Source organism: Mobula hypostoma, chromosome 23 (genome assembly GCF_963921235.1).
Source record: "Mobula hypostoma chromosome 23, sMobHyp1.1, whole genome shotgun sequence".
Taxonomy (NCBI): Eukaryota; Metazoa; Chordata; class Chondrichthyes; order Myliobatiformes; family Myliobatidae; genus Mobula; species Mobula hypostoma.
The window spans coordinates 57,139,138-57,161,445 of NC_086119.1; the positions used below are offsets into that span (position 1 = coordinate 57,139,138).

The following is a 22,308-nucleotide window of genomic DNA, read 5'->3' on the forward strand; positions in this document are numbered from 1 at the left end:
TTGGCTAGCTTACCTTTGTACCTCATCTTTTTTCCCCATATTGCCTTTTTAGTTATCTTCTGTTGGTCTTTAAAAGTTCCCCAATCCTCTGGCTTCCCGCTCATCCTTGCTATGTTATACTTCTTCTCCTTTATTTTTATACTGTCCTTGACTTTCCTCGTCAGACATGGTCGCCCTTTACTCCCCTTAGAATCTTTCTTCCTCTTTGGAATGAACTGATCCTGCACCTTCTGTATTATTCCCAGAAATACCTGCCATTGTTGTTCCACTGTCATCCCTGCTAGGGTATCTTTCCAGTCAACTTTGGCCAGCTCCTTCCTCATAGCACCATAGTTCCTTAGTTCAACTGTAATACTGACACTTCCGAGTTTCCCTTCTCCCTCTCAAATTATAGATTAAAACTTATCATATTATGGTCAGTATCTCCTAATGGCTCCTTTACCTCGAGTTCCCTATCAAATCCGGTTCATTACACAACACTCAATCCAGAATTGTCTTCTCCCTGGTAGGCTCTAATACAAGCTGCTCTAAGAATCCATCTTGGAGGCATTCCACAAACTCCCTTTCTTGGGGTCCAGCACCAACCTGATTCCTCCGGTCTACCTGCATGTTGAAATCCCCCATAACAACTGTAGTATTACCTTTGCGACATGCCAATTTTAACTCTTGATTTAACTTGCACCCTATATCCAGGCTACTGTTTGGGGGCCTGTAGATAACTCCCATCAGGGTCTTCTTGCCCTTACAATTTTTCAGTTCTATCCATACTGACTCTACGTCTCCTGATTCTACAATTTCATTCCTCACCAGCAGAGCCACCCCAGGTAGTCCAGGTAGCTGTGAGAATGAGTGGGTTTATAACAGACATCGGTGGATAAGCTGGCTCCAGAGATAGAGACAGAGAGATCGCGAAAGGGAAGGGGGGTGTCGGAAAAGGACCAGGTACTTTTGAGAGCACAGCGTGGAAGTTGGAGGCAAAGTGGATGAATTAAGGAGTGTGGGAAGCAGCGGTCGATGTACTGTAGGACACGTGGAGGACGGTAGGTGGCAGCACCGCGGGAAGGGGTGGGGGCCGGGCCAACCCTCTGCGGCTGCGCCGACTAGTGGCATCGCCCAGTGTAACCAGGGCAACAGTAGTCGCCCTGGCAACGGCCGAGGCAGAGGCAGAGTCTGAGTCGGCGCCCGGCGATTTGCAGCAGTTCCGCCGGTGAGTGGGCCCCTTATCCGGGCTCCGGGCTCCGGGCTCCGGGCTCCGGGCTCAGCCGGCGGTCCCCGGCCCGGATCCCCACCACACCCGGCAGCCCCCGGCCCCGATCCCCACCACACCCGGCAGCCCCCGGCCCCGATCCCCACCACACCCGGCGGCCCCCGGCCCGGATCCCCACCACACCCGGCAGCCCCCGGCCCGGATCCCCACCACACCCGGCAGCCCCCGGCCCCGATCCCCACCACACCCGGCAGCCCCCGGCCCCGATCCCCACCACACCCGGCGGCCCCCGGCCCGGATCCCCACCACACCCGGCAGCCCCCGGCCCGGATCCCCACCACACCCGGCAGCCCCCGGCCCCGATCCCCACCACACCCGGCGGTCCCCGGCCCGGAACGCTCCACACCCGGCGGTCCCCGGTCCGGATCCCCTCCACACCCGGCGGTCCCCGGTCCGGATCCCCTCCACACCCGGCGGTCCCCGGCCCGGAACGCTCCACACCCGGCAGCCCCCGGTCCGGATCCCCTCCACAGCCGGCGGTCCCGGGCCCGGATCCCATTGACAGCCGGCGGTCCCCGGCCCGGATCCCCTCCACACCCGGCGGTCCCCGGCCCGGATCCCCTCCACACCCGGCGGTCCCCGGTCCGGATCCCCTCCACACCCGGCGGCCCCCGGCCCGGATCCCCACCACACCCGGCGGTTCCCGGTCCGGATCCCCTCCACAGCCGGCGGCCCCCGGTCCGGATCCCCACCACACCCGGCGGTCCCCGGCCCGGAACGCTCCACACCCGGCGACCCCCGGTCCGGATCCCCTCCACAGCCGGCGGTCCCGGGCCCGGATCCCATCGACAGCCGGCGGTCCCGGGCCCGGATCCCATCGACAGCCGGCGGTCCCGGGCCCGGATCCCATCGACAGCCGGCGGTCCCGGGCCCGGATCCCATCGACAGCCGGCGGTCCCCGGTCCGGATCCCCTCCACACCCGGCAGTCCCCGGTCCAGATCCCCACCACACCCGGCAGCCCCCGGCCCCGATCCCCACCAGCAACCGCGGGTTCCGTCCCGGCCCGGATCCCCTCCACACCCGGCGGCCCCCTGCCCGGATCCCCTCCAGCAACCCCGGGTTCCGCTCCAACACCCCAGACCCCGGAGTCTCCTCATCCTCCCCGAGTTTGGCAACTCATTCGGACCCCGGTAGGCCGGGTCTCCTCTCATCCCGCTGCGGCCCATCCCAGACCGACAGTCAGCCAGGGAGTGAGTGGACCCTGGCCCGGCTCCTCCCTCTCCCCAACCACCCCAGCTCTGGGCAAGGACAACACCCCGGCCCCGGCCCGCCTTCTCCCCGCCGAGCAGCGGAGCGTCCCGGACACCAACAACACCCGATAGCCGGGCCCGGGCTCCGTCCCCTCCGGCCTTCCCACTGCCCGCTCGGCAGCAGTCCGGACTCAATCGCCCGACCCCCGATCCCCGACCCCCGACCCCCCTGCGGCAGTGAAAGCCCGCACTGAGCTCCATCCTCTCCGTGAGGAGACCGGGCCGAGCCGCCCTGCCCCGCCTCAGTGAACCATTCGGTCTGTCGTGGGAATGTAGTCATTTGTAGTGACCTTATGGGAAAAGTTAGTGAAGGGCACGGATCATCATGCCCACGTCCTCATCGTTACTTATCACCCCCCAGCCCGTTTCAAACTCCAACGCGCCCGCTTGGACATCCCCACTTCCCTGTGCACTCCCCAGCATACCCCCATTCTCCTCTCCTCCGGGAAAACCAAACCCATACCACCCAGAAACAGAGCCGCATGATGACAGTATCTCCTCGCCCTTACGAGGCAATCATTCCACACGGGTCCTCCGCCACCGTGTCCTCCTGTGTTTGCACTTTCACAGATATCTTGGCTCCTTTTGTGTCAACGTCGCAGTTTCGCCTTTCAAAGAACATTTTCTTGCACTTGTCAGATTAAATTCCATCCGCCAACAATCCTCCTGATCACTATCCTGTTGTAACATTAGACCAACCTCCTCACTATTCACAATACCACCTATGTTCGTGTCAGCTGCAGACTTATTAAATATGGCTCCTATGTTCACATCCAAGTAGCTAACGTTTATCACAAACCCAAAGGTCCGTGTGAAACACCACAACCCTCCACCAACATCCTCGACTTCCTATTACCATGTCACCCATGTCAGTTACCAGCCTGAGACCCTACGGGCGACATCTAGCACGTTACTCTCTTAAATATACTTGCCCCCTCAAAAAACGTCAGCAAATTTGTTAGACAGTATTTGGAACATTGACTTCCCCGGTGAAGAGAAGGCTTGGTCACAGAGCACACAGTAAGGCACTTCAGCCCATGGCGTTGTGGCTGCTCACGATGAATCGAACCCGGCCATCCGTTTCGCCATCAGTTCTGTCATCCATGTCCTTAATTGCCCCGAATATATCTGCCTCTATCCCCACCCCTGGCACAGCCTTCTGCCACTCCAAAAATAAAGTTACTTCTGACCCCCTTATACTTTCCTGCAATCACCCGAAACCTATACCAATCTTGTGTTCACCATTTCCAAACCAACTGATGTCACAGCCCAGCTGTGATGCCCATGGAGCATCTGTCATCCAGCTTCTGCAATGATGTGGACCGCCACCATTAGCTTGTTCCGGCAACGTGATGGGTGCCGATGAGGGACTCAGTAAACAATCACCTGAAGCCTTCCAAGCAAGATTGGAAGAGAGAGGGTGGAGGAGGGAAGGAGGTTTGGGATGGTGGGGTAGGGAGTGTGGAGGGTGTGCGAGGAGGTTTGATAGGGGATTTGGGAGGGTAGTGGGTGCGTGGGAGGGTGGGGGAGGGGAGGACGTTTGGGAAGGTGGTAGGTGGAGAGCAGGTTTGAAGCGGGTAGCTGAAGGGGGTGGTGGTGGGTATGTGGGGACTGACGGGAGTGGCATGGGTATGAGGGAACTGATGTCGATGGTGTGAGGGTGTGTATGTGGGGACTGATGGGGGTGAGGGTGGGTATGAGGGGACTGATGGGTGTGGGGTGGGTATGAGGGGACTGATGGGGGTGGGGCTGTGTATGTGGGGACTGACGGGGGTGGGTATGTGGGGACTGATGGGTGTGGGGTGGGTATGAGGGGACTGATGGGTCTGGGGTGGGTATGTGGGGACTGATGGGTGTGGGGTGGGTATGAGGGGACTGATAGGTCTGGGGTGGGTATGAGGGGACTGATGGGTGTGGGGTGGGTATGAGGTGACTGATGGGGGTGGGGTGGGTATGTGGGGACTGATGGGTGTGGGGTGGGTATGAGGGGACTGATGGGGGTGGGGTGGGTATGAGGTGACTGATGGGGGTGGGGCTGTGTATGTGGGGACTGACGGGGGTGGGTATGTGGGGACTGATGGGTGTGGGGTGGGTATGAGGGGACTGATGGGTCTGGGGTGGGTATGTGGGGACTGATGGGTGTGGGGTGGGTATGAGGGGACTGATGGGTCTGGGGTGGGTATGAGGGGACTGATGGGTGTGGGGTGGGTATGTGGGGACTGATGGGGGTGGGGTGGGTATGTGGGGACTGATGGGTGTGGGGTGGGTATGTGGGGACTGATGGGGGTTGGGGACTGACGGGGGTTGTGGGGACTGATGGGTGTGGGGTGGGTATGAGGGGACTGATGGGTCTGGGGTGGGTATGAGGGGACTGATGGGTGTGGGGTGGGTATGAGGTGACTGATGGGGGTGGTGGTGGGTATGTGGGGACTGACGGGAGTGGCATGGGTATGAGGGAACTGATGTCGATGGTGTGAGGGTGTGTATGTGGGGACTGATGGGGGTGAGGGTGGGTATGAGGGGACTGATGGGTGTGGGGTGGGTATGAGGGGACTGATGGGGGTGGGGCTGTGTATGTGGGGACTGATGGGGGTGGGTATGTGGGGACTGATGGGTGTGGGGTGGGTATGAGGGGACTGATGGGTGTGGGGTGGGTATGAGGGGACTGATGGGGGTGGGGCTGTGTATGTGGGGACTGACGGGGGTGGGTATGTGGGGACTGATGGGTGTGGGGTGGGTATGAGGGGACTGATGGGTCTGGGGTGGGTATGTGGGGACTGATGGGTGTGGGGTGGGTATGAGGGGACTGATGGGTCTGGGGTGGGTATGAGGGGACTGATGGGTGTGGGGTGGGTATGAGGTGACTGATGGGGGTGGGGTGGGTATGACGGGACTGATGGGTGTGGGGTGGGTATGAGGGGACTGATGGGTCTGGGGTGGGTATGAGGTGACTGATGGGGGTGGGGTGGGTATGACGGGACTGATGGGTGTGGGGTGGGTATGAGGGGACTGATGGGTCTGGGGTGGGTATGAGGTGACTGATGGGGGTGGGGTGGGTATGACGGGACTGATGGGTGTGGGGTGGGTATGAGGGGACTGATGGGTCTGGGGTGGGTATGAGGTGACTGATGGGGGTGGGGTGGGTATGACGGGACTGATGGGTGTTGGGTGGGTATGAGGGGACTGATGTGGATGAGGGTGGGGGTGGGTATGTGGGGACTGGCGCTGACGTGGGTTTGTGGGTAGTTTACCGGGGTGATGATGGGGCTGGTGGTCATGCTGCTCCCTGCAGCTGCTGCACTGGGAGGTCATCGGACTGTATGCCTGAACAGTTCTGTGAAGCAACTGAGATGTGTTGGTGGAAGGGAGGGTTGGTGTGAGCAGAGTAGATCGAGAGATTTCTTTGGTGGTGGGGAGACAAGATGTCAATGCCGTAAACAGATGCTTCTGTTCTCATAAATGGTTAGTTAACATGAAATCCAGTAATGAAAGCACTTGATCCATCTTCCCATTTTATAGATCCTGGATTCTCCTCTGTTACCTAACTCAAATACTTGCTATACATTGAGAATGTTGGATGAAAGTTGATGTAAATGCTGAATTTGTATTTGTCACTTTCCATGATTCAGAATGCCAATCCTTAAACTAATTCTCCCTCGGAACCGCTCTTTAAAATCTTTCCAAACCAAATCTTGGACCAGGACCTGGTAGTGTCCCGGATCTAATATCCATTCCTGTTTGTAAAGTAGTCTGGGACATTTTACTGCATGGACGATGCTGTTACAAGTAAGGGGCTGTTGCTGCCTGCTTCCAGAATCTGATTGATGCATTGAAAACTCCCCGGCCACTCACTGACTTTTACCTCTCTTGCAGTGATCTGTCTGGATATATACTCGGGAGAGTGATTCATCAAGGTGATGAAGCTTGTGAACAGCCAGAGGGATGTTCAATGAGGATACAATTCTGGAATTAGCAGCTGAGCCACAGGGAGAGTTTACCCAGTGAAGTTCGATCCACGTCAGGGATTAGCTAAACTTTTTAACACTTTGCTGTTAAGCATTCAATGGATGTTTTATTTATTGGGAAGGACAAAAAAAATTGACTTTATTCCAGACAAGCATTTTCAGTAGTTGGTTACGTCATCAGCAGCAACATATGAGCAAAATTCTAATTTCACAGACAAATTTATTGTTTAATAATCTGGAGAAAAGTAAGTGTCGGTTTGGAGCAGGGTGAAATTTGCAACACTGCCACTTAGTGTGAATCTCTGGAAGCTCTTTCTGCTGGAAACATGTCGAGCACCAGCCTGCCCCCTCTGCGTAACCTGCCCCAGTGGTCTCATGTGGGGACGCTTGATAGAACTCGGTATCCTTGCTCGTTCTCCCAGAATAACATTCATCCAATCCCTCTGTCTCCTGCCTTGAAGACAAGTAAACCAGAGGCCCCTCAACAGCCTAGCCATGTAAATGAGCACTGCGAGGTGGATCCAAACCTGAGGGCGACCACGCTGGAGAGGAATCTCAAGTTCCTGCAGGAGCAGCACTCTGAAACCCTGGAGAAGCTGCACAAGGAAATTGAGCTGCTCAAGCAGGCCAATCAAGGTGTGTAGCTGCTGTACATTGTAACTTGGGAAATATGAATTGGGTTCGGAGTTAAAGAAACTGGGACCCCAGTACCCATTTTCCCCCCTAACTGGCCAGGTTCACTGGGACATTTTATTATTCTATGATGTAACATTAAAACATGAATTAAAAGTATTTTTCAGTATTAATAATGTCCAATTGTCTGGAATATATGCTACTCTGGCACCAGGAAGTCCCAAAACATGCTGGATTACAGCAGTAAGGGAGACACTGTGCAGAAATTGTTTGTGGTTTCCTTTGAGAAATGGAGTGGAGGCTGGGTCTCTAACCAGATGAATTCCTGTAGTGATGGTTGAGGTCTGACAATGCCAGCTATGTCATTACATTGTTACCATGATACTGCTGGTGCCAGTGTGGCATCATTATTAATCCAAAAGGCAGAAAAGTGTGGCTTCCTTCTTGTATGGGAGTTTTGTTATTCATTGGTTCTATCTCTTGGTCGGTAGCTAGTAGACAGCTCAAGAGTGTCTCTTCTGGCTTCGGTCTAGGTATTATACAGTGACATTGAACTTCTGCACATTCTCCATCCCTGTTTATTTGGGTCAATTAATTGCACAATCAGCTCTTGCGTACACGTTCCATTCCACAGAGTTGAGTGCAGAACCTAGGACAACTCTCTGGTGTAGTACAAAGGAGGGAGTTTTAATGTTGTCAATGCCATTTTGTGCTTAAGATATTAAACCAAGACCTTAACTGCTGCTCAGGTGGGCAAGGAAATTCTCTCAGTATCCCAGCAAATACTTGTCCCGCAACCATCACTTTGAAGGAAAAACCTAGCGAACAATTTATTTTATTGTATTTCACTGGGTCTTGCTGCCTGCTGCTTTCCCCACCCTTGATTATAACCTTGATTATAATTTGAAAACATTACCTTGCTGCAAAGTATTTTTGGACAGAAGGCAGTCATAATACAACCCTTCCTAATGTCCTGGTGACAGCCTGTAGCAGGTTTATGGTGTATTGTAAGTTGCTCAGCCAATTTTTCAAAAGGATTCAGTCCCTGATAATATTCTGCATCTTGGTTCCCTTCACTGTTTATTGATGTATAATAACAAGTTGTTATTATTTTACAACAGATCTCATTTTTAGGATGATAATGAACCAGGAGTTGATCGATCAAGGTAAGTGTTTCATCAGTTTTTAATCTCTTCATTAGATTTATTCTTTCCTTTCTGCTGAAAGATTCCCAAACGAGGTGGTTGGTAAAGACGGAGCCACAGGCTGGAGATAGCTTCTTCAGCTCACCGAGTCCACGATGACCACCAAACCCTATTTACTCTAAAAGTTACCCTACTAAGCACATCTTTGGGGTGTGTGGGAGGAAACCAGAGAGAACCCAGGGGAAAACAACAGGGAAACATGGAAGCTGCACATAGACAAGTTGGGGTTACTGGAGCTAAGTAAAATGCAGCAACTTGCTGCCTTTAAAGGCAAGCTACTGCTCAGAATAAAGCCAGACAGATCAGAAACTCCTGAACCAGATCCTTATCCATACTCAGAATGTTGATTCACCTTGGTTTGTACCTGGCTGGACACTTGGTGCCTCTGAGTAACAGCATATAAAGAGTAAAAGGGAGGTGAGAGTTGCTGGAAAAAGATGCTGGTGAGGTAGTAACAGGGGGCAAAGAAACGGCAGATGAGTACTTTGCATCAGTCTTCACTGTGGAAGACACTAGCATTGTGCCAGAGGTCCGTGGGGAGGAGGAACAGGGAGGTCAGGGAGCAGGAGTGAGTGCCATTACTATTACAAAGGAAAAAGTGCCAGACAAACTGAAAGGTCTTAAGGTGGATAAGTCACCTGGGTCGGATGGACTACATCCCAGAGTCCTGAGAGAGGTTGCTGAAGAGATAAAGGATACATTGGTCATGATCTTTCAAGAATCACTTAATCTTGGCAGGGTGACGGAGTACGCTAAAATTGCAAATGTCATTCCACTCTTTAAGAAGGGAGGAAAGCAAAAGAAAGGAAATTATAGGCCAGTTAGCCTAACCTCAGTCGTTGGGTAAGTGTTGGAGTCTATTATTAAGGATGAGGTTTCAGGCTGCTTGGAGACTGATGATAAAATTAGTCAAAGTCAGCATGGTTTCTATTAAGAGAAACCATGCCTGACAATCTATTAGATTTCTTTGAGGAAGTAACCAGCAGGGTGGACAAAGGAGAGGTAGTGGATGTCATTTACTTGATTTCAGAAGACTTTTGATAAGGTGCCACACACGAGGCTGCTGAACCAGATAAAATTACAAGGAAGATACTGGCATGGGTAGAGGAATGGCTGACAGGCAGGAGGCAGCGAGTGGGAATAAAAGGGGCCTTTTCTAGTTGACTGCCAGTGACTAGTGGTATTCCTCAGAGATCAGTGTTGGGCATGCAATTTTTCACATTGTTTGTCAATGATTTAGATAATGGAATTGATGGCTTTGTGGCAAAGTTTGCAGATGATATAAAGATAGGTGGAGGGGTAGGTAGTGCTGAGGAAGCAATGTGATTGTAGCAGGATTTAGACAAATTTAGTCAGCGGGAGGAGAGAGAGCAACGTACCGTGTGTGCACAGCCCTCCGGTGAAAAATGATATTGTATCCGTTAAATAGCAGCCGTGGACAATTCTGATTTGATGGAGAGGACGGGAAAGTACAGAGGAACATCTGGAGAAATTTCTGAAACGCTCGTTCGCTGCTGTCGTTACTGTGTGGTTGGGAATCTTTCGGAGGGTAGGCCTCAAAATCCCCGGCTTTGCCTGCTGTTGGCAACCAAGATTGAGGTTGAATCGTTCGGACAGAGATGGCGCTCAGTACTCGGTGTCGGAGAGCTGATCAGAGCTCCAAGTTTTCGGATGACTCAGAGTCGGATTGTGGTTGGCATGGCAGGGAGAGTTCTTCCTTCTCCCGTCTGCGTGAGATGTGGGACGTTTGAGAGACTTTGAACTTTTACTGTGCTCATGGACTTCTTCATCAAGATATGGTATTGTTGCACTCTTGTTATAATATGTTATAATTATGTGGTTTTGTCAGTTTTTTCAGTCTTGGTCCGTCCTGTGTTTTGTGATAACACATCGGAGGAAATATTGTATCATTTCTTAATGCATGCATTACTAAATGACAATAAAAGAGGACTGCGTGTCTTCATAATCTAATTGGAAGAAGGGTAAACAGTGGCAAATGGAATACATTGTTGGGAAATGTATGATAATGCATTCTGGCAAAAGGAACAATATTGCGAACTGTTATCTAAATGAGGAGAAAGTTCAAACATCAGAGGTGCAGAGGCTCTTAGGAGTTCTCGTGCAAGACTCCCAGAAGGTCAATTGACAGGTTGAGTCTGTGGTAAAGAAGGCAAATGCAATGTTGGCATTTATTTCAAAGGGAATAGAATATAAAAGCAAGGAGGTAATGCTGAGCCTTTAGAAGACACTACTCAGGCCGCACTTGGAGTATTGGCAACAGTTTTGGGCCCCATATCTCAGAATGGATGTGTTGTCATTGGAGAGAGTCCAGAGGAGGTTCACGAGGATAATTCTGGGAATGAAGGGTTTATATCTGAAAACAACAGGAATTCTGCAGATGCTGGAAATTCAAGCAACATACATCAAAGTTGCTGGTGAACGCAGCAGGCCAAGCAGCAACTTTGATGTATGTTGGTTTATATCTGAGGAGTGTTTCGCAACTTTGGGCCTGTACTCATTGGAATTTAGAAAAAGTGTGGAGATCTCATTGAAACCTACGGAATACTGAAAGGACTAGATCGGGTGGATGTGGAGAGGATGTTTCTTATGGTGGAGGTATCTAGAGTTAGAAGGCAAAGCTTCAAAATTGAGTGGCGACCTTTTAGAACAGAGGTAAGGAGGAATTTTTTTAGCCAGAAAGTAGTGAATCCGTGGAATGCTCTGCCACAGACTGTGGTGGAGGCCAAGTCCGTGGGTATATTTAAGGCAGAAGTGGATAGTTTCCTGATCGGTCAGGGCATCAAAGGATATGGCAAGAAGGCAGGTGTATGGGGTTGAGTAGATCCGGGATCAGCCATGATGGAATGGTGGGACAGACTCGATGGGCTGAATGGCCTAATTCTGTTCCTGTGTCTCCTGGTCTTATGGTCATTGTGGTTAGAACATAGCACATTACAGCATAATCCAGACCCTTCTGCACACGTTATTATACCAAGCTTTCAACTTACTCCAAAGGTCGATCTAATTTTTTTCCTCCTATAGCCCTCCAATTTTCTGTTGTCTATGTGCCTATCTCAGAATTTTGTAAATGTCCTTAATGTATCTCTCACCAGCACTACCCCTGGCAGGGGCGTTACATGCACCCAGCACTCTCTGCAAAATAACTATTTCTGACATCTCCCTTATACTTTCTAACAGTCATATTGAAATTATGCCATTTAAAGTTTAGCTATTTCCACCCTTGGAAAAGGTCCATGGCTGTCCACTTGATCTATGACTGTTGGGGGAGAGTCATGAAGGGCAGGAGGATGCTGCTGCGTTGTGTATTTATCTGAGGACATCCTTGGTGTTAGTTGAAGTGCCCGCTGGAGCCTGCCAACACTTCCTAATGGAGAGCATGGGGAAGATGATGTGAGGGACTTTGTACTATATTCCAGCAGAAATGGTGGGTACCTGGGAACTGAAGAATGCTCTGCACTCTCTTCTCAATGTTCCATCATTCAGAAATCTCTTCACTGATCCGAAGTGCATTTTCAACACGCTTGCTTCATATCCCTTGATGCCTATGTCTAATACAGATCTATTATCATCACCTTTGTTTCATGACCACTCGAGCCTAAACAGATTTCTGAGGGAGAGTTCCAAATAAGCTTGTAGTTGTGAAATTTGGAGTTTTAGGAAAAAACATTTGGGGCAGTTTTCAGGAATGGCTTAGAGGCAATGATGGAATAGACTACCTTAACCCTTACTTTCTGTAATGAGACACAAGATAGTTGAAATAAGAACAGAGGGACTGGAAAGATTCAGGATGTGAGGCAGAATCTGACGGGAGAGAAGCAGTTCACATTTTGAGCTGGTCACTCTTTATCTACTGTTTCAATTTCAGAGTTACTTTGATTTTGGGCCTTGGCATAATTGTTTTCTTTTCCACAATTTATAGCTTCTAGTTTAAAAATATAACTGGTAAATCTTTCTTGGATATAAAAGGAGCAATAAAGTTTTCTTGTGCATAACTCAGGAGTTCTCTCCATCTTTGTTGGATACATAGTTAGTATACCAATGAAAACATTATATCTTAGAGACTATCACAGGTAGGATTTGTTGGTAATACATTGTGGCAATGGCTTGTGTCTTTGGAAGGATTTATCCCACAGAACCATAAGTGAGGCATATTTCATTATTAATTTAGTATATCAAAGTCTCTGCAACTTTCTGTTTCACCTGCTGCCGACAATTTACAATTCCTCCTACCTTGGGGCCGATGTAGAGTGACAGCATTAAATTAGGTGAGTATTGTTCACAAAACTGAGGCTTCTACAGTTAAGTCCCTTAGATCAGTGGGAGCAGAAACTCTGCACTTTAAATCACACCAGTATATAAAATGCTATTGGTAAGAATTTACTCACAATGCAGTCACAGTAACCAATGTTGTCCCAATGGAGACTGCAGACTATAAAAGTTTTGCTCACAGTCCATTTGTTTGCCTTGCTGATTTATTCTAGTACTGTTAGTTAAGCAGCAGTTGGAGGAGAATAACTTCCTTGGGCAGCACAGTGCTCCAGACTGCTAGTCAGCAGCATTGTATCACATGCCTGGCATTTCTTCTGATCTTTCAGATGACAGAGGTTCTTAGGTTTGAAGAAAGTGAGAACATTACGCAATTAGGTTGATTGTGAGGGATCTGAACAAAAATTAATGGACAGAGGTTCATATAAGTGGAAACTTAGAAACACAAGTAAGTAAGTAAGAAGGGTGCCGAAGGCTTTTGGCATTCTGACCTCCGTTGGTCAGGGCATTGAGTAGGGAAGTCAGAATGGTACCTTACAGTTGTACAAGGTGTTGGAATATTGTGTTCAGTTTTGGTCATCCTGCTTAGGGAAGGTGCCTTTATCCTGGAAGGTGTGCAGAGGAGGTTGTTGGGACCTGAGGGATTGAGTTGTGGAGAGAAGTTGAGGACGTAGGGACATTTTTCATTCAATGTAGGAGAATAAGTGGCAATCTAATAAAGATGGTTAAAGTCATGAGGGGCATGGATCGAGAGAATACACACACTTTTCCCTAGGGTTGGTGAGTCTCAAACTAGATGTTATGGGGAGGTTGTATAAGATATTGGTGAGGCCAAATTTGGAGTATTGTGTACAGTTCTGGTCACCGAACTATAGGAAAGATATCAGTAAGATTGCAAGAGTGCAGAGAAGATTTACTAGGATGTTGCCGGGTCTTCAGGAGTTGAGTTACAGGGAAAGATTGAACGGGTTAGGATTTTATTCCTTGGAGCGTAGAAGAATGAGGGGAGATTTGATAGAGGTTTACAAAATTATGAGGGGTATAGACAATGTGAATAGGCTCTTTCCACTTAGATTAGGAGAGATAAATACGAGAGGACATGGCTTTAGGGTGAAAGGAGAAAGGTTTAGGGGGAACATCGGGGGGAACTTCTTCACTCAGAGAGTGGTGCGAGTGTGGAATGAGCTGCCATCTGATGTAGTAAATGTGGGCTCACTCTTAAATTTTAAGAATAAATTGGATAAGTACATGGATGGGAGAAGTCTGGAGGGTTATGGACTGGATGCAGGTCAATGGGACCAGCAGAATAATGTTTCGGCACAGACTAGAAGGGCTGAATGGCCTGTTTTCTGTGCTATAGTGTTCTATGGTTCTGGAGGGTATAGGTCCATGGTGAGAGGGGAGAGATTTAATAGGAACCTGAGGGACAACCTTTTCACCCAGAGGGTGGTCAATATTTGAAACGAGGAAGTGACCAGGCAAGTACATTAACAACATTTTAAAGGTACGTGATCAGCATGGACCATTTAGGCTGAAGGGTCTCTTTCTATTCTGTACGATGATGCCATCAGGTGTAACTGTTCCAGATCGATCATATAATGTTTCATCATTCATGAACTCAAACTTTTGAAGGAAATTGTAATTCATTGTTTTGTTTAATTGCTTCCCCTTATAATCAAACACATGGGTGTAGAGTTGAAGATTTGGTTATCGAGCTATAGAAGAGTACAGTACAGAAACAGACCCTTCGGCTCATCTAGCCTAATCATCGACTGGGACCATAGCTCTCCATACCCCTATTATTCATGTGTCTATCCAAACTTCTCTTAAACGTTGAAATTGAGATCGCATGCACCAAATGTGCTGGCAGCTTGTTCCACACTCTCACAACCCTCTGAGTGAAGACATTTTCCCTCATGTTCCCCTTAAGCTTTTTACCTTTCACCTTTAACCCATGATCTCTGCTTGTAGTCCCATCTAACCTCAGTGGAAAAAGCCTGCTTGCATTTAACCTATCCATACTCCTCATAATTTTGCATACCTTTAACAAATTTCCTCTCAATCTTCTACATTGCAAGAATAAAGTCCTTACTCAGTCTTTCCCTGTAGCTCAGGTCCTCCAGACCTGGCAACATCATTGTATATTTTCTCTGTACTCTTTCAATCTTATTTACATCTTTCCTGTAGGTAGGAGACTAAAACTGCACACAATACTCCAAATTAGGCCTCAATAATGTCTTATACAACTTCAACATATCGTCCCATCTCCTGTACTTAATACTTTGGTTTATGAGGCCTATGTGCCAAAAACTTTCTTTATGACCCTATCTACCTGAGACACCACTTTCAACAAGTTGTAGACCTGTGTTCCCGGATCCCTTTCTTCTACCACAGTCCTCAGTTCATCGTGTAAGACCTACCCTGGTTGGTCCTACTGAAGTGCAACACCTCGCACTTGTCTGCTTTAAATTCCATCTGCCGTTTTTCAGCCCATTTTTCCAGTCGGTCCCGATTCCACTGCAAACCATGATAGCCTTCCTTGTGTTCATTACACTTCCAATCTTGCTGTCATCCACAATTTGCTGGTCCAGTTAACTACATTTTCAGCCTGATCATTGACATAGATGACAAACAACAACCGATCTAGCACCAATCCCTGTGGCACTCCACTAGACACAGACCATCAGTCAGAGAGGCAACCATCTACTACCAGTCTCTGGCTGCTCCCACAAAGCTAGTGTCTAATCCAATATATTACCTTATCTTGGATGCCAAGCGACTGAACCTTCCTGACCAAGCTCCCATGTGGGATCTTGCCAAATGCCTTGCTAAAGTGCATGTAGACAATATCCACTGCCTTGCTTTCATCAATGATCCTGATAATTTCCTCCTCGAAGAACTCTATTAGATTGGTTAGGTATGTCCTACCATGCACAAACCCATGCTGGCTATCCTTAATCAGTCCAAGTCTATCCAAATACTTGTATATCCAGTCCTGTAAAATACCGTGCAAATAACTTTCCCACTACTGTGTCAGGCTCACTGACCTATAAATATCTTCTACTGAGAGCTGTGAAAAGTAAGTACTTGTGCTCATAGGGAAGGGTCTCATAATTTACCAAAAAATGTACATTTGTTGGATTAGACAAGTTATCAGTAGTGGGCTTGAAGATTGAACATCTAATAATATGGTAACTGCAGTGATCTCTGGGCCAGTAGGGGAAGAACCAACCCTTCTATCTTCTTTGGATTCATTGAGAACCCAAATTTTCTGTGGTAAGTTTTAGTGGCCTGCACCTGATCCTCCAAAAGACATTTGATTAAGTTCCAGATACAAGGTTTATGTCATAAGGTAGACTAGGGATTCTGAATAGGAGCATAGACTTGACAGTGAAAATAACTGGCACTTTCCCATTTGACCTTCCTGATCCTTATGAGACTCTGAGGCTTTGAGCTGGGAACTCCTGGAACACCACTGTAAAAATAAATGGATTCAGAAACTCCATATATTATGACTGCATTTTCAGATCTTAAACCAGGAGAGTCGGTGGAAATGAAGCACGGAACTCTGAAGTTGCATCTGAACAAAATGTGTAAGTTGACTGTGCAATAGTAGATAAGGTTTAAAGCAGCCAACTGCAACATAAGCAGAATCAGGTTTAATATCACTGGTATATGTCGTGAAATTTGTTGTTTTGTGGAAGCATTATTTTGCAATCCATAATAATAAAAACTATGAGCTGTTCTGGGACCTCTACTTTCGTGATTTTTATTAACGACCTGGATGTGGGGGTAGAAGGGTGGGTTGGCAAGTTTGCATTCGACACAAAGGTTGGTGGTGTTGTAGATAGTGTAGAGGATTGTCAAAGATTGCAGAGAGACATTGATAGGATGCAGAAGTGAGCTGAGAAGTGGCAGATGAAGTTCAACCCGGAGAAGTGTGAGGTGGTACACTTTGGAAGGACAAACTCCAAGGCAGAGTACAAAGTAAATGGCAGGATACTTGGTGGTGAGGAGGAGCAGAGGGATCTGGGGGTACATGTCCACAGATCCCTGAAAGTTGCCTCACAGGTGGATAGGGTAGTTAAGAAAGCTTATGGGGTGTTAGCTTTCATAAGTCGAGGGATAGAGTTTAAGAGTCATGATGTAATGATGCAGCTCTATAAAACTCTGGTTAGGCCAGACCTGAAGTACTGTGTCCAGTTCTGGTCACCTCACTATAGGAAGGATGTGGAAGCATTGGAAAGGGTACAGAGGAGATTTACCAGGATGCTGCCTGGTTTAGAGAGTATGGATTATGATCAGAGATTAAGGGAGCTAGGGCTTTACTCTTTGGAGAGAAGGAGGATGAGAGGAGACATGATAGAGGTGTACAAGATAATAAGAGGAATAGATAGAGTGGATAGCCAGCGCCTCTTCCCCAGGGCACCACTGCTCAATACAAGAGGACATGGCTTTAAGGTAAGGGGTGGGAAGTTCAAGGGGGATATTAGAGGAAGGTTTTTTACTCAGAGAGTGGTTGGTGCGTGGAATGCACTGCCTGAGTCAGTGGTGGAGGCAGATACACTAGTGAAGTTTAAGAGACTACTAGACAGCCATATGGAGAAATTTAAGGTGGGGGGTTATATGGGAGGCAGGGTTTGAGGGTCGGCACAACATTGTGGGCCAAAGGGCCTGTAATGTGCTGTAATATTCTATGTTCTAAAAAAAAGTATAGATAAAAAGAAAATATAGTTAAATAAGCCATGCTAAAGGAGAGGAAAACATACTGGGATTGTGTTCATGACTTCATCCAGAAATCTAGTGAATAGAGAAATCCTGAAATGTTGAGTATGTTTCTTCAGGCTCCTGTATCTCCTCCTTGACCGTACCAATGAAGAGAGGGCATGTCCTGAGTGATGTGGGTGCTGCCTTTTTGAGACATTGCCTTTTGAAGGTGTCCTGGATGCTGGGGAGACTAGTGCTCATGGTAGGGGAGTCTAGGACAAGAGGACAGGACTTCAGGATTGAAGGACGTCCATTTAGACAGAGATGCGGAGAAATGACTTTAGTCAGAGGGTGGTAAATCTGTGCGATTTGGCCTCCACAGCCGCATGTGGCAAAAAATCACTGGGTGTATTTAAGACAGAGATAGATAGGTTCTTGCTTATCCAGGGCATCAAAGGATATGGGGAGAAGGCAGGGGAGTGGGGATGACTGGAATAATTGGATTAGCCCATGATTGAATAGCGGGGTAGACTCGATGGGCCGAAAGGCCTACTTCTGCTCCTATATCTTATGGAGTTGGCTGAGTTGTAAACTCTTCAGCTTTTTCCAATCCTTCTTACAAAACAGTGGCGCAATCAGTTATAATGCTCTCCATAGTCCATCTACAGAAATTTGTGAGGGTGTCTTGGTGACCTACCAATTCTCCTCAAACCCCTAATGAGATATAGCCACTGCCATGCCTTCTTTGTAATTGCATCAATATATTGGACCCAGGTTAGATTTTCAGAGATGTTGACCATCAGGAACTATATACCCTTTTCACTTCTGATCCCTCACTGAGGACTGGAGCGTGTTCCTTTGACTTCTGAAGTCCACAGTCAATTCCTTGGTCTTACTGATGTTGAGTGTGAGATTGTTGCTGTGACACCACTCAGCCAACTGGTCAATCTTATCCCTGTATGCTACCTCATCACCATCTGAAATTCTGCCAATAACAGTCGTGTCATCAGTATATTTATACATGTGCCTAGCCACACATTAGTGGGTGTACAAACAGCAGCACACGTCCTTGAAGTGTGCCAGTGTTGATTACAGTCAGTGAGGAGGAGATTTTTATTTCTAATCCATGCAGATTCCAGTCTCTTGGTGAGGAAGTCAAGGATTCAGTGCAGAGCGATGTACAGAGGCCCAGATTTTGGAGCTTGTTAATGCGAATTGAGAATATGATTGTGTTGAATGCTGAGCTGTAGTAGTCAATAAACAGCAGTCTGATGTAGGTATTGCTATTGTCCAGGGGGATCCAAGGCTGAGTGCAGAGCCAGTGAGACTGCATCTGTTGTGGATCTATTGTGGTGATAGGCAAATTGCAAGTCCTTGCTCAGGCAGCAGTTGACTCCAGCCATGACCAAACTCTCAAAGCACTTCATCATGTTAGTTGTGCGTGCCGCTGGGTATCAGTCGTTGAGGCAGCTCTTCCGGCTCTTGGACCATAAGATCAGGAGACACAGGAACAGAATTAGGCCATTCAGCCCATCGAGTCTGCTGCAGCATTTCATCATGGCTGATCCCGGATCCACTCAACCCCATATACCTGCATTCTTGCCATATCCTTTGATGCCATGACCGATCAGGAAACTAACAACTTCTGCGTTAAGTATACCCACGGACTTGGCCTCCACCACAGTCTGTGGCAGAGCATTCCACAGATTCACCAGTCTTTGGCTAAAAAAATTCCTCCTTACCTCTGTTCTAAAAGGTCGCCACTCAATTTTGAGGCTTTGTCCACTAACTCTAGATACCTCCACCATAAGAAACATCCTCTCCACATCCACCCGATCTAGTCCTTTCAGTATTCAGTAGGTTTCAATGAGATCGCCACACTTTTTCTAAATTCCAATGAGACAGGCCCAAAGTTGCGAAATGCTCCTCAGATATAAACCCTTCATTCCCAGAATTATCCTCGTGAACCTCCTCTGGACTCTCTCCAATGACAATACATCCATTCTGAGATATGGGGCCCAAAACTGTTGCCAATACTCCAAGTGCGGCCTGAGTAGTGTCTTCTAAAGGCTCAGCATTACCTCCTTGCTTTTATATTCTATTCCCTTTGAAATAAATGCCAACATTGCATTTGCCTTCTTTACCACAGACTCAACCTGTCAATTGACCTTCTGGGAGTCTTGCACGAGAACTCCCAAGAGCCTCTGCACCTCTGATGTTTGAACTTTCTCCCCATTTAGATAACAGTTCGCAATATTGTTCTTTTTGCCAGAATGCATTATCATACATTTCCCAACAATGTATTCCATCATACATCATAATATTCTGTACTATTGTTCCTTTTGCCAAAATGCATCATCATACATTTCCCAACACTGTATTCCATCTGCCACTTTTCACCCATTCTTCCAATTTGTCTAAGTCCTGCTACAATCACATTGCTTCCTCAGCACTACCTACCCCTCCTCCTATCTTTATATCATCCGCAAACTTTGCCACAAAGCCATCAATTCCATTATCTAAATCATTGACAAACAATGTGAAAAATTGCATGCCCAACACTGATCTCTGAGGAATACCACTAGTCACTGGCAGTCAACTAGAAAAGGCCCCTTTTATTCCCACTCGCTGCCTCCTGCCTGTCAGCCATTCCTCTACCCATGCCAGTATCTTCCTTGTAATTTTATCTGGTTCAGCAGCCTCGTGTGTGGCACCTTATCAAAAGCCTTCTGAAATCTAAGTAAATGACATCCACTACCTCTCCTTTGTCCACCCTTCTGGTTACTTCCTCAAAGAAATCTAATAGATTTGTCAGGCATGGTTTCTATTAATAGAAACCATGCTGACTTTGACTAATTTTATCATTAGTTTCCAAGCAACCTGAAACCTCATCCTTAATAATAGACTCCAACACTTACCCAACGACTGAGGTTAGGCTAACTGGCCTATAATTTCCTTTCTTTTGCCTTCCTCCCTTCTTAAAGAGTGAAGTGACATTTGCAATCTTACCGTACTCTGTCACCCTGCCAAGATTAAGTGATTCATGAAAGATCATGACCGATGCATCCTTTATCTCTTCAGCAACCTCTCTCAGGACTCTGGGATGTAGTCCATCTGGCCCAGGTGACTTATCCACCTCAAGACCTTTCAGTTTGACTTTTCCTTTGTAACAGCAATGGAACTCACTCTTGCTCCCTGACACTCATGGGCCTCTGGCATACAAGCTGGTGTCTTCCACAGTGAAGACTGATGTGAAGTACCTATTATCTTCATCTGCCTTTTCTTTGTCCCCCATTACTACCTCACCAGAAACATTTTCCTGTGGTGCAATATCAGCTCTAAACCCCCTTTTCCTCTTTATATAACTGAAAAAACTTTTAGTATTCTGCTTAATATGATTGGCTAGTTTGCTCTCATATTTCACCTTTTCCATCTTATAGCTTTTTTTATTTACCTTTTGTTGGATTTTAAAAACTTCACACTCACTTTTGTTACCTTATTAGCCCTTTCCTTCACTTTTATGCAGTCCTTAATATCCCTTGTCAGCCATGATTGTCTACCCCTGCCATTTGAGAACTACTTCTTCTGTGAGACATATTTGTTCTGCACCTTGTGAAATATTCCCAGAAACTTCAGCCATCTCTGCTCTGTTGTCATCCTCACCAGTATCCTCTTCCAATCCGCCTGGGCAAGCTCCTCTCTCGTGCCTCTGTAATTCCCTTTATTCCATTGCAATACTGATACACGTGACTTATGCTTCTCCCTCTCAAACTGTAGTATGAATTCAATCATATTATGATCACTGCCTCCTAAGGGCTCCTTTACATTAAGCCTTCTAATAAGATCTGGGTTATTACACAACACCAAATCTAAGATAGCCTTTCCCCAAGTAGGCTCATCTTATTCAGAATGCTATGCACATTTAAATACAGCACCTTCAGTCCTGCATTCCTTACCATTTTGAATTTTGCCTCTGTGATATAATTTAATTCTTTGCTCTGAATGCATTTGTACTCAGTCATTGGTTTGTCCTTCCTCATGTTCATCTTATACCCATCATCGACTTGTAAACCTGCTGGCTCATCCTCAGCTCTATCACACTGGTTCCCACCCCCCCTGCCATATTAGTTTAAACCACTCCCAACAGCTCCAGTAAACCTGCCCGCAAGAATATTTGTCCCCCTCGGGTTCAAGTGCAACTTGTCCCTTTTGTACAGGTCCCGCCTCCCCTAAAAAAAGGTCCCAATTATCCAGAAATCCAAATCCCTTCCCCCTGCTCCAATTCTTCAGCCGCACATTTATCTGCCACCGCATTCTATTCCTGTCCTCACTGTTGCATGGCACAGGCAGCAATCCTGAGATTGCTATCCTTGAGGTCCTGTTTCTCAGGTTCCTTCCTAACTCCCTGTATTCTTTTTTCAGGACCTCCTCCCTTTTTCTACCTATGTGATTGGTACCAATATGTACCATGACTTCTGGCTGCTCACCCTCCTTTTTCAGGATATTGTAGACGTGTTCAGACACCACGGACCCTGGTACCTGGGAGGCAAACTCTCCTCGGCCACCGGTATGACTATCGCCCTTTCAGAGAAGGTGGGAATCTCTGACTGCAGCAGTGAGAGATTGAAGATGTCCTTGAACACTTCTGCCAGTTGGTTGGCACAGGTTTTCAAAGCCTGTTGCCTCGAGAGGGTTCACCCTCATGTAAGATGTTTTGATGTCGGCCTCTGAGACAGAGATCAAAGGGTCATTAGATGCTGCAGAGATTTGCACAGGTGTAGTTTTATTCTCTCTTTTAAAGCTGCATAAAAGGCATTGAGCTCATCTGGGAGTGAAGCCATTCATGATGCTAGGTTTCACCTTGTAGGAAGTAATGGCCCACAAAACCTGCCAGAATTGACGTGCATCCAGTTCCATCTCTAATCTCTAATCTCAGTCAAAATAGATTTCTCATCCTTAAAATAGTGTTCCGTAGGTTACACTCGGTCTCTTT

General features: G+C 47.6%; 1 protein-coding gene across 5 annotated transcripts in view; it reads left to right on the plus strand.

Moving 5' to 3' along the window:
• The first annotated feature begins 1,145 nt into the window (after positions 1–1,145).
• The window catches only part of LOC134336968 (coiled-coil domain-containing protein 74A-like), a 79,889-nt gene continuing 58,726 nt past the window's right edge, over positions 1,146–22,308 (plus strand). For 4 of the 5 annotated variants that reach the window (XM_063031700.1, XM_063031701.1, XM_063031705.1 and 1 more), the window contains exons 1-4: positions 1,146–1,207; positions 6,392–7,119; positions 8,238–8,282; positions 16,136–16,201. In XM_063031700.1, coding sequence (XP_062887770.1) covers positions 6,810–7,119; positions 8,238–8,282; positions 16,136–16,201 — 421 coding nt within the window. In that variant the 5' untranslated portion in view covers positions 1,146–1,207; positions 6,392–6,809. The remainder of the gene's footprint in view (positions 1,208–6,391; positions 7,120–8,237; positions 8,283–16,135; positions 16,202–22,308) is intronic. The other variant, XM_063031703.1, reaches the window with a different exon arrangement.